The sequence below is a fragment of the Nerophis lumbriciformis genome, linkage group LG08 (genome assembly GCF_033978685.3).
Source record: "Nerophis lumbriciformis linkage group LG08, RoL_Nlum_v2.1, whole genome shotgun sequence".
Taxonomy (NCBI): domain Eukaryota; kingdom Metazoa; phylum Chordata; class Actinopteri; order Syngnathiformes; family Syngnathidae; genus Nerophis; species Nerophis lumbriciformis.
Genome location: NC_084555.2, coordinates 2,933,394 through 2,946,092, shown reverse-complemented (window position 1 = coordinate 2,946,092; position 12,699 = coordinate 2,933,394). Strand labels below are relative to the sequence as shown.

At 42.2% G+C, this 12,699-nt stretch overlaps 1 protein-coding gene across 2 annotated transcripts in view; it reads right to left on the bottom strand.

The window, feature by feature from the left end:
* Window positions 1–12,699, bottom strand: part of myo10l1 (myosin X, like 1) — a 136,635-nt gene that overhangs the window by 14,997 nt on the left and 108,939 nt on the right. The window contains exons 25-35 of one of the 2 annotated variants that reach the window (XM_061968121.2): window positions 11,297–11,420; window positions 10,797–10,935; window positions 8,150–8,254; window positions 7,987–8,082; window positions 7,824–7,917; window positions 5,936–5,991; window positions 2,667–2,809; window positions 2,392–2,586; window positions 2,158–2,315; window positions 1,977–2,097; window positions 1,755–1,903 (exon numbers count right to left, since the gene is read on the bottom strand). In XM_061968121.2, the coding sequence (XP_061824105.2) occupies window positions 1,755–1,903; window positions 1,977–2,097; window positions 2,158–2,315; window positions 2,392–2,586; window positions 2,667–2,809; window positions 5,936–5,991; window positions 7,824–7,917; window positions 7,987–8,082; window positions 8,150–8,254; window positions 10,797–10,935; window positions 11,297–11,420 (1,380 nt within the window). Of the gene's footprint in view, window positions 1–1,754; window positions 1,904–1,976; window positions 2,098–2,157; window positions 2,316–2,391; window positions 2,587–2,666; window positions 2,810–5,935; window positions 5,992–7,823; window positions 7,918–7,986; window positions 8,083–8,149; window positions 8,255–10,793; window positions 10,936–11,296; window positions 11,421–12,699 lie in introns of both variants that reach the window. The other variant, XM_061968120.2, reaches the window with a different exon arrangement.

The window sequence follows — 12,699 nt, the reverse complement described above, 5'->3', positions numbered from 1 at the left end:
CCCCTCTCTCCTCTCTAACTTCAGACCTATCTCTAATCTTCCATACATTTCCAAAATATTAGAGAAGGTTGTCTACAGTCAGTTGTTGCCCTTCTTAGAGGATAATGGTATCACTGAGCTGTTCCAGTCCGGTTTTAAAGCCCTCCACAGCACAGAGTCAGCGCTTCTAAAAGTTTTTAACGATATCCTCCTGTCCACTGATTCTGGTAAATATGTTGTCCTGGTGCTTTTAGATCTGTCTGCTGCGTTCGACACCGTCGACCACGCCACCTTAATCACTCGTCTTGAGAACTGTGTGGGCATTAAGGGCGCCGCCCTCAACTGGTTCCGGTCGTACCTAACCGACAGGAGTTTTTGTGTAAAAGTAGACAGTTTTATGTCGTCCACAGCTCCTTTACCACATGGGGTCCCCCAGGGCTCAATCCTTGCCCCAATTTTATTTGCGCTTTACCTTCTCCCCCTTGGTTCTATTTTTAGGAAGTACAGTATTGCATTTCATTTTTATGCCGATGATTGCCAGATTTATTTTCCCATGGCACAAAATAACACGGTTCAACGTCTTATTGACTGCCTGCACGACATCAAAGTCTGGCTTTCAGCTAACTTCCTGAGCCTAAATGAAGATAAAACAGAAGTTGTGTTGTTCGGTCCAAGTCGCTCTCCCTCCCCCAACGTTGACCTCGGCACTCTGACCCCGTATCTCAGCGACTCTGTCACAAACCTGGGGGTAAAGTTTGACTCAGATTTTAAATTCGAAAAACAAATCAGCAGCGTCGTTCAAAAAAGCTTTTATCAATTACGCCAAATAGCGAAAGTGAAACCGCTTCTATCAAGACATGATCTTGAGAAATTAATCCACGCTTTTATCTCGACTCGTCTTGATTATTGTAATGCCCTGTATGTTGGCATTAGCCAGGCCTCCCTCGCCCGCCTGCAGCTCGTGCAGAACTCTGCTGCTCGTCTGCTAACACAGACCCGCAGACGTGAGCACATCACCCCTATTTTAGCGTCCCTTCACTGGCTCCCTGTGCGTTACCGAATACATTTTAAACTCCTTTTATTTGTTTTTAAATGTCTAAACAACCTCGCGCCAACCTATCTCTCCGACCTCCTTCAGCCTTACTGCCCCACCCGATCCTTAAGATCAGCCGATCAGCTGCTGTTGACGGTCCCTGACACAAGGCTGAAGCTTAGAGGTGACAGAGCTTTCGCCGTTGCTGCTCCCAAGCTCTGGAACGACCTACCCCTGAGTGTTAGACAAGCCTCCTCTCTTCCTGTTTTTAAATCTCTCTTAAAAACATACTTTTATTCCATGGCTTTTAACACTGAGTGATATCCATCCTGCAATGGCGCCCCATAATACACCTGCTGTGATCCTGTTTTTATGTTTTTATGTTTTTATTAATTCTATTTTAATTATTTATTTTTTATCGTGTTCTGTTTGTGTTGTGTTGTGTTTGCTCGGTACTCGTTTTATCTTTTAACCTGCTCATTGTACAGCACTTTGGCTACCCCTGTGGTAAATTTTAAATGTGCTCTATAAATAAAGTTGATTTGATTTGATTTGATAAGTAAACATTGATTGATTGATTGATTGAATTTTCTATCCAATAAGAGACTGAAGCAGACCAAGAAAGTGGAGATCTGCAGCAAAGTGGAGATAGTGGAGCGTAACACCACAGCTCTGAAGAGTTTCTCTCCAGCGACGGGCCCACGCTCCCCACACTGCTCGGTTTGTTTTCCAGAGCACCAACCTCATCCCTGAGCGGGCGCAGGTCCTGGCAGGTCTGCAGGATGCCCTGGATGATGGGCACCGTGTCGGCCAGCGTCTCCATTTCCTGCAGCGAGTTGAAGACCCGCACTGCCTCGTCCTGCAGGCTGGCGTAGCCTTGCTGCCTTTGCACTGTGCAGGGATTGACACGATTAAGAGTTGGGTGACACTGGCAGTTGAGTTGGAGGTGGGGTCAGTGACTCACGGCTGGTGACCTCGCCGTACGGTAGCGGCAGCAGCGGCGAGTGCAGAGGATGCTGCGTGTATCTGAGGATGGGGTTCCTTTTGTACATCTGCTCCACTATTTCTGGATTGACGCTGTTCTCCTGTGGGATCACAACATGTAACATAGTGCTATCAATAAATGCTTGTTCAGGGGCTTTTACCTTGATGTCTCTGATGAGCTGGAGAGTCGGGGTCTCAATGGGGGTCTTGCTGTCTATGACGCCTTGTATGGCGGCCGTCCATCTCATGGCCTCATTCAGCATTTTGGTATAAAGGCGATAGGAGTGCTTCCTTCCATACACTGTGATGTTCCAGTAGCCTGCAAAACATGTCAATCAATCAATCATCCCTCAGATAATCCATAAATATTAGGAGTTTTTGTATTTGTCCCTTACCGGTCTCCCTGTGAACTCTTTCGTCAGGCTGGATGACGGAGCACAGCGAGTTGAGGACAAGCGTTCCCATTTTGGACGAGTTGCGCTCGGAGCTCTTGTAGTAATCCAGGGAGTTGTGGGTGAGGACGAACCAGCGCTTCTTCAGCTTCAGGGAGGTGCTCTTGGCGTTGGTCTTCACCTCCTTCTGGAGCCAGCCTGGAAGGAGGTCGACGAAGACGAGGTAAGGAGCAAGAAATACCCACACGGTTCAAAAGCGCTTAAAAGGGTCACGTCACCTCGAACGAGGAACTCCTGGCCGTCGATCCGCGCGTCTCCTTTGGGTTTCTGCAGCAGACTGATCCAGTGGTGCATCTCCTCGGGCGTGTCGCTGTTGCAGTGGATCACACGGTTGGCCGTGATGATCACAAAGGAGTTGGGCCTGGAAAGAGCACACTAATACTAAATCCACCTGAATTTATTGCATTACCGTAATTACTTTTAAGATGAGTAAATAGAAGATCAACTATAAGAAAAAATGCAACAAAAATATGTGGTTTTTAATATTTCAGTAAAGTGGAATTCCTCAAATTCTGTGGAAACACGTCTGCCTGTCTTATGGCTTGTTTGGTGTGTGTCGTCCAGCAAGCCCCCCCTAACCCCCCCCCAAAAAAAATGTAAACAAAAAATATAACCAAAAGGGGGGTGTTGTGTTTGTGTGTTTATTTTTCCAGGATAAAAAAAAAAATTACAATTAATAAATAAACTGTTCACAAATAAAAATAACCAAAAAAAAAGACAAAAAAATAAAATAAAAGACCAAATAATTAGTTTCATATGTATATGTTTTAATTTTCTAATGAAATAAAATACAAAAAGCGAGAGAATATATATATATATATATATATATATATATATATACAGTATATATATGTATATGTTTCATGGCGAGTTTACTGACAGATATAAGTAAGAACTTTACACTACTTTATATTAGAAATGGCAACAGCGGAGGATGAATGTCCCATGACAAGTAGATAGAGAAAAAGAAGAAGATTATCGACTACGGACTACAAAGGCGGACTGCGCAATTTTTCAGGATTCACGCAGATCCCAAATACACATCAGCAGGTACCAAAAGGTAAGAAAAGTTGCTTTTGCATAATATTGCGAAACAAAACGCCAAAAAGTCTATCAGCTTCCAGTCCTGTACACCCGCATTCCAATGCGCCCTCATCTTTGCGCTCTGGTTGCCGCGCCTCGGGACACGCCCACGGCTGCGTCACGCCCACATGCCGGCAAGGCTGTTGGCGATCAGCAATCAGCGCACCTGGACCTGATGAGAGGGAGCTGTATAAAGGACCAGTGGACCCAAGGATCCTGGCGGGAACTTAGTTTACCCTTTGTGTACCGTAAGCTGAAGCCTTATGCTCTCTCTCTCTCTGCGTTTTCCCTCCGTGTCTGACATCCTTGTTTGTTCTCCCTCAGTTCCTTCCCGAGTCTTAGCCCTTGGAGATCCTCAGTGTTTTGCCATCCTCGATCCTCGACACTCGCTCTGGACACGGACCTTGTCTCTTCTCTCCTGCCCTGGATCATCTGCCTGCCCCACGGACTGCCTTGATCATTCGCTCTCGACAACACTTGGTAACACACACTTCAGTTAACCTTACACATAGCCTCACACACACACACCATTCTATAGTTTATTTGGTTAGTATTGTTTGGTTTATTGTATTGTTGGTTGTTATATATATATATATATATATATATATATATATATATATATATATGTATATATATATATATATATATATATATATATATATATAATAAATACATAGAACTATACTGCCCCCTGGTGTCTGAGCCGTCACCTCCCTCTGCAAACATAACACTCCCTGTCATATTGAGTTTCTGTTTCTTGGACGGGTCGACTCTAAACAAATCCCGTTGTATTTTTTAAGTGCAATTACAAATAAAGCATCTCGTATCTCCTGTATCTTGTACAAACCCCGTTTCCATATGAGTTGGGAAATTGTGTTAGATGTAAACATAAACGGAATACAATGATTTGCAAATCATTTTCAACCCATATTCAATTGAATGCACTACAAAGACAAGATATTTGATGTTCAAATGCATAAACCTTATTTTTTTTTTGCAAATAATAATTAACTTAGAATTTCATGGCTGCAACATGTGCCAAAGTAGTTGGGAAAGGGCATGTTCACCACTGTGTTACATGGCCTTTCCTTTTAACAACACACAGTAAACGTTTGGGAACTGAGGAGACACATTTTTTAAGCTTCTCAGGTGGAATTCTTTCCCATTCTTGCTTGATGTACAGCTTAAGTTGTTCAACAGTCCGGGGGTCTCCGTTGTGGTATTTTAGGCTTCATAATGTGCCACACATTTTCAATGGGAGACAGGTCTGGACGACAGGAAGGCCAGTCTAGTACCCGCACTCTTTTACTATGAAGCCACATTGATGTAACACGTGGCTTGGCATTGTCTTGCTGAAATAAGCAGGGGCGTCCATGGTAACGTTGCTTGGATGGCAACACATGTTGCTCCAAAACCTGTATGTACCTTTCAGCATAAATGGCGCCTTCACAGATGTGTAAGTTACCCGTGTCTTGGGCACTAATACACCCCCATACCATCACAGATGCTGGCTTTTCAACGTTGCGCCTATAACAATCCGGATGGTTCTTTTCCTCTTTGGTCCGGAGGACACGATGTCGTCAGACCACAGAACACTTTTCCACTTTGTATCAGTCCATCTTAGATGAGCTCAGGCCCAGCGAAGCCGACGGCGTTTCTGGGTGTTGTTGATAAACGGTTTTCGCCTTGCATAGGAGAGTTTTAACTTGCACTTACAGATGTAGCGACCAACTGTAGTTACTGACAGCGGGTTTCTGAAGTGTTCCTGAGCCCATGTGGTGATATCCTTTACACACTGATGTCGCTTGTTGATGCCGTACAGCCTGAGGGATCGAAGGTCACGGGCTTAGCTGCTTACGTGCAGTGATTTCTCCAGATTCTCTGTACCCTTTGATGATATTACGGACCGTAGATGGTGAAATCCCTAAATTCCTTGCAATAGCTGTTGAGAAAGGTTTTTCTTAAACTGTTCAACAATTTGCTCACGCATTTGTTGACAAAGTGGTGACCCTCGCCCCATCCTTGTTTGTGAATGACTGAGCATTTCATGGAATCTACTTTTATACCCAATCATGGCACCCACCTGTTCCCAATTTGCCTGTTCACCTGTGGGATGTTCCAAATAAGTGTTTGATGAGCATTCCTCAACTTTATCAGTATTTATTGCCACCTTTCCCAACTTCTTTGTCATGTGTTGCTGGCATCAAATTCTAAAGTTTATGATTATTTGCACACAAAAAAAATGTTTATCAGTTTGAACATCAAATATGTTGTCTTTGTAGCATATTCAACTGAATATGGGTTGACAATGATTTGCAAATCATTGTATTCCGTTTATATTTACATCTAACACAATTTCCCAACTCATATGGAAACGGGGTTTGTAGATAAAAATCAGACTCACCGATCAGGATTGTCAGACGCGCAGACGGAGTCGATCAGGCCCACATCGAGCGTTCCCTGAAGAAAAAAAACATTGTTAGAAAGTAACAACATTAGAATATATCAGAGGTGGGACCAAGTCATTGTTTTGCAAGTCACAAGTAAGTCTCAAGTCTTTGCCCTCAAGTCCGAGTCAAGTCCCGAGTCAAGACAGGCAAGCCCCGAGTCAAGTCCAAAGTCAAGACTGGACAGTCTCAAGTCAAGTCCTAAGTCCTGCATTTTGAGTTTCGAGTCCTTTCAAGTCCTTTTAACCACAGACTAATATATTAACACAGATTGTGTATGCTTTTCAAACGCTGTATTTATTTATTAAAACAAGTGCATTTTAAATTGCAGGAAAGAAAATTGTGCTGACATTGCACTTTATAATAGCACTATTAACCAGTCATTTTAAACATTAACTCATTCCTTTACAGAACAAACACATTGAAAAATAAAGTGCAAATGTACTTATTTGTACAAAAGTGTCAACATTGAAAAAACATGACATATACGTGAACATAACAAAAAAGTTGTACTTTTTATATGTCAGGGCCCTATGCTGCATTGCATTTGCAAAAGACCAAATTAGCCAAGAGTCTGTCAGTCATTTGTGCACGATGGGGGAGTAGTATGATGCCACCATGGCTGAAAACTCGCTCCACTGGAGCACTGGAGGCAGGCACTGCCAAGACTCTCATGGCCACTCGGAACAGTGAAGGAAGAGTCTTCATGTTCAATGCCCAGAACAAAAGGGGGGAGAGAGTTGTTTTGGGTTGGTGCACTACTTGTAAGTGTATCTTGTGTTTTTTATGTTGATTTAATTAAAAAAAGAAGAAAAAAAAATTATTTCTTGTGCGGCCCGATACCAATCGATCCACGGACCAGTACCGGGCCGCGGCCCGGTGGTTGGGGACCACTGAGGTAAACAACCAACAGTATGTCAGAAAGCTAGCTAAAACGGTACACATATTCATAATATAGTATACATTTTAACTGACCTTTATTTTACTATTTTTGTCTTTTTTTAGGTGGCTAAAATACGCGGTGCTGCTGACCGCCGTCTAACGTTACGTGTGATATATTGACTAACGTAACCTTGCTTAAAAAAAAATCACTGAACAAAAAGTATGAATAAGGTAGTGAACTGCAACAGATTCCCGTGTTTGCAATAACGTTATAACGTTAGCAGTGAGTTTACAGCCTCACTGATTTAACTACACAGCAAATAAAAGTCACGTTACTTAGCCAATAAACGTTATCTTACATTCAAAACTTACCCTTCTTTGTGCAACTTCAAATGCCGGACGAAGTTGGAAGTACGTTGTTGCCTCTCCATCAGTAATTTTCGAACCGCATGTGTTGCATACTGCAAACCGTTTTGTGTTGACCACCTCGTAATTTTTATACCCAAACAAAATTATTTTAGGTATCATTTTTTGTTCACTGGCGTGTGGTTTGGACATGTCTTCTTCGTTGGTTGTCCTGCAATTTGATTGGATGAATGCTGTGTGATGAAAACAAAGTAGATGTAATTTGATTGGCTGTTGTACTGAGAGCACACCAGCTGACACACGCAACGCTGATAGACAAGTACACAATGAAAAATACGGAGCGCTCCCGAATAACTTTTTCATCTTTGGGTTTTGGGGAAAGTAGCAAGTCATGTCAAGTCATGTCAATTCAAAAGGCTCAAGTCCAAGTGAAGTCACAAGTCATTGATGTTAAAGTCTAAGTCGAGTTGCAAGTCTTTTTACATTTTGTCAAGTCGAGTCTAAAGTCATCAAATTCATGACTCGAGTCTGACTCGAGTCCAAGTCATGTGACTCGAGTCTCTCTTGACTAATATTGCAAACTTTTCATGGACTGACCACAGCATTTTTGGGGTTGGCCTGTTCGTGGGACATTTCCAGCAGCTGCTCCGGCGTGCACACCCGCACTTTACTGAGCACCTTGAACCAACCACTGCACATAAACAGATTGACGTCGTTAGCACGTAGCTGTTCTGCAGCCGACATAGGGCGACCACCGCACCTAGCGTCCTCCGGCGACTCCGCGAACACCTGGTAGGTCCTCTCATCCGTCACGATGTTCAGGGCGTTTTCCTTCTCGTGGTTGTCGACGATTTCCCTGAGAGGACACGACACGTTGTTTTCCGAATTTCGCAACTCAGGCGGGCTGAGGAATTGCGTCTTACTTTGCAGCTCGGATGTCGATGGTTCCCTTCAGCTTCTCCTCGCTGTCGTTGTCGTAATACATCAGCTTGCTGTCCCTCAGCACGAACCAGCGCATCTTCCAGTTTCTGATGCAAGCAGTACGGTTAGTTCAGTTTGCAACATGCATCTTACTTACACTTGAAACGATATCGCTGAAAAGTTCTTAAAAGAACACCTACATTTGAAGCCAAAAAAAAATAGCTTCCATTTTGGATGAATGACTTTGAAGCGCCTGAAATTATAGCAATATATTTTATAATAAATAGACCAAATTTAGCGATTGGTCACACAATACTGAAGCATTGATGCAATACAGGTAAAAGCCAGTAAATTAGAATATTTGGAAAAACTTGATTTATTTCAGTAATTGCATTCAAAAGGTGTAACTTGTACATTATATTTATTCATTGCACACAGACTGATGCATTCAAATGTTTATTTCATTTAATTTTGATGATTTGAAGTGACAACAAATGAAAATCCAAAATTCCGTGTGTCACAAAATTTGAATATTACTTAAGGCTAATACAAAAAAGGGATTTTTAGAAATGTTGGCCAACTGAAAAGTATGAAAATGAAAAATATGAGCATGTACAATACTCAATACTTGGTTGGAGCTCCTTTTGCCTCAATTACTGCGTTAATGCGGCGTGGCATGGAGTCGATGAGTTTCTGGCACTGCTCAGGTGTTATGAGAGCCCAGGTTGCTCTGATAGTGGCCTTCAACTCTTCTGCGTTTTTGGGTCTGGCATTCTGCATCTTCCTTTTCACAATACCCCACAGATTTTCTATGGGTCTAAGGTCAGGGGAGTTGGCGGACCAATTTAGAACAGAAATACCATGGTCCGTAAACCAGGCACGGGTAGATTTTGCGCTGTGTGCAGGCGCCAAGTCCTGTTGGAACTTGAAATCTCCATCTCCATAGAGCAGGTCAGCAGCAGGAAGCATGAAGTGCTCTAAAACTTGCTGGTAGACGGCTGCGTTGACCCTGGATCTCAGGAAACAGAGTGGACCGACACCAGCAGATGACATGGCACCCCAAACCGTCACTGATGGTGGAAACTTTACACTAGACTTCAGGCAACGTGGATCCTGTGCCTCTCCTGTCTTCCTCCAGACTCTGGGACCTCGATTTCCAAAGGAAATGCAAAATTTGCATGGTTGGGTGATGGTTTGGGGTGCCATGTCATCTGCTGGTGTCGGTCCACTCTGTTTCCTGAGATCCAGGGTCAACGCAGCCGTCTACCAGCAAGTTTTAGAGCACTTCATGCTTCCTGCTGCTGACCTGCTCTATGGAGATGGAGATTTCAAGTTCCAACAGGACTTGGCGCCTGCACACAGCGCAAAATCTACCCGTGCCAGGTTTACGGACCATGGTATTTCTGTTCTAAATTGGCCCGCCAACTCCCCTGACCTTAGCCCCATAGAAAATCTGTGGGGTATTGTGAAAAGGAAGATGCAGAATGCCAGACCCAAAAATGCAGAAGAGTTGAAGGCCACTATCAGAGCAACCTGGGCTCTCATAACACCTGAGCAGTGCCAGAAACTCATCGACTCCATGCCACGCCGCATTAACGCAGTAATTGAGGCAAAAGGAGCTCCAACCAAGTATTGAGTATTGTACATGCTCATATTTTTCATTTTCCTACTTTTCAGTAGGCCAACATTTCTAAAAAATCCCTTTTTTGTATTAGCCTTAAGTAATATTCTAATTTTGTGACACACGGAATTTTGGATTTTTCATTTGTTGCCACTTCATATCATCAAAATTAAATGAAATAAACATTTGAATGCATCAGTCTGTGTGCAATGAATAAATATAATGTACAAGTTACACCTTTTGAATGCAATTACTGAAATAAATCAAGTTTTTCAAAATATTCTAATTTACTGGCTTTTACCTGTATATGCACCGCTGGTGGTCAAATCCATCAAAATTAGGGTGGTCCCAAAAAGGAGGGATTTTTCGGTTTGTCGGTTTTAAAGCTCCCCCTCTGGTCAACATATGAAATAACAAGTTTGTGTAAAAATGTGAAATTTGGCCAAAATTAATAATAAAAAATAATAAATAAATAAATAAATAAATAATACAAAAATAAAATAAAAATAAAAAATAAAAATAAAATATATATATATATATATATATATATATGTGTATATATATATGTATATATATATTTATGTATATGTATGTGTGTGTGTGTGTGTGTGTGTGTGTATCGAGACATACTGTAATAATTTAAAGTAAACAATGAAGATTAAAAACCAATTACAAAAATTTTTTTTTTTTAATTAAAACATTTTTTACTAAAAGCTTACCTGTTTTACATTTGCATAGTATGTACATGCATATATTATTCATGTTGTCTTTGCAAAAACACGTAACTTTTGTAATGTGACTATATGTTACAGAGCAAAAAATGACAAGCCCAAAATGCTAAATGCTAGGAAAAATTAAATTTTTTTTTAAAGTTTTTGCAACATTTACAGCAATAAATTGTCCCGATCTCGTTTTACGTCCTATTGTCTCATTGATTTGTAATAATGGAAGATGGAGAAGCCATGTTACTTTGGACATAAAATTTGAATACCCACAAATAAAATAAAACTGGTAAAAACTACAACAACCTGCGTGAGAGTGTAGACAGGCCTCCTCCTTTCTTGTAGAGCCAACCCGACTTGAGGGACTCTTGTTTGGAGCGGAACCACATGAAGGTCTCGTCTTTTAGGACGCACCAGCGCCTCCTCCAGGGGATCATCAGACCGGCTGCGGTAAACATCGGAAAGGTTAAAGCGTCTATTCATGATCATGACCGATACGGCTTTTTTAGGGCCGATACTGATTATTAGTAGTCACTGAGACGATAACCGATAATTGGAGCAATAAAAGCTATTTGAACATGAATAGTTTTCATCACTAAACAGATGGACAAAGTTTTGAGTTGTTTTTTCAACTTTTTCGGAAACATCGTCGCCAATATTTGTCCATCTGATAATCGGTCGATCTGTAGTCATGACTATCTGTAGAAAAGTATGTGTTGCGTGTCATTGTTTGTCAGGTTGCAGAGACGGTAGGCACGTTCAGGGAAGAAGCCCCTTTTTATTAGGGAAACGCAGGAAAAACTCACCCTTCATGTAGAGGTAGCCGTGGAAATAAGGTGGCCCGTTTCCGTTAAACACCGTCACCCGTCCGTTTGTCACCTCCTCGTCTGTGTCCATCATGCCGTCGTGCTCGTCGTCGCTGCCTGCGTACTGAAGAAGACGATGAAATAATCACAAACGGGACAAGAGTGAACATACAGTCGTGGTCAAAAGTTGACATACACTTGTAAAGAACATAATGTCATGGCTGTCTTGAGTTTCCAATCATTTCTACAACTCTTATTTTTTTGTGATAGAGTGATTGGAGCACATACTTGTTGGTCACAAAAACCATTCATGAAGTTTGGTTCTTTTATGAATTTATTATGGGTCTACTGAAAATGTGAGCAAATCTGCTGGGGACCACAGAACTTCCCTCCAGAAGGTCTTATCTTTGTCCATGGGATGTCAGATTACATAGGTAAAACGGAATCCATCCTATTTGGGTCCCAAATCAATCTAAAAAAAAGTCACAGGTGGAGAAAATCCTCAGTGCTGAACTCTGTAGAACTTGCACCTGGCTCGCTGACAACAAGCTATCCATACACTTGGGTAAAACGGAATCCATCCTGTTTGGGTCCCACATCAACCTTAAGAAAGTCAGTGACTTCACTATAAAAGTGAGTGACATTGTTATCACCAGGAAAGATGAGGTCACCTACCTAGGTTCCATTCTAGAGGCTAATCTTTCCTGTGATAAAATGGCAACCAAGGTAATCAAAAAGGTCAACCAACGAACGAGATTTCTCTATAGAACCTCCTCTCTGGTCAACAAAAGCACCATGAGGATTCTAACGGGAACTCTCGTTCAACCCTTTTTCGATTACGCATGCACCTCCTGGTACCCTAGCACCTCCAAAACCCTCAAATCTAGACTACAAACATCCCAGAACAAGCTAGTCAGATTACTTCTAGACCTCCACCCCAGATCACACCTCACTCCTACCCACTGCTCCAAAGTGGGCTGGCTCAGGGTGGAGGACAGAGTAAAACAACTTGCACTGAGCCTAGTCTATAAAATCCGCTACACCTCCCTGATACCGAAGTACATGTCAAACTACTTCCTTAACGTAAATGACCGCCATAACCACAACACCAGGGGGAGCTCCACTAACCACGTTAAACCCAGATTCCGATCTAACAAAGGTCTTAACTCATTCTCCTTCTATGCCACATCAATGTGGAATGCACTCCCAGCAGGTGTAAAAGAAAGGGCATCTCTATCCTCCTTCAAAACCGCACTAAAAGAACACCTCCAGGCAACCTCAACCCTTGACTAACACCCTCCCCCCTCCACATCCCACCTCCCCAGATTGTAAATAACCAAATGTAAATAATCAAATGTATATACTTGTTCTTATGCTTTCTGAACTCCCTATGTTCTCTGCTC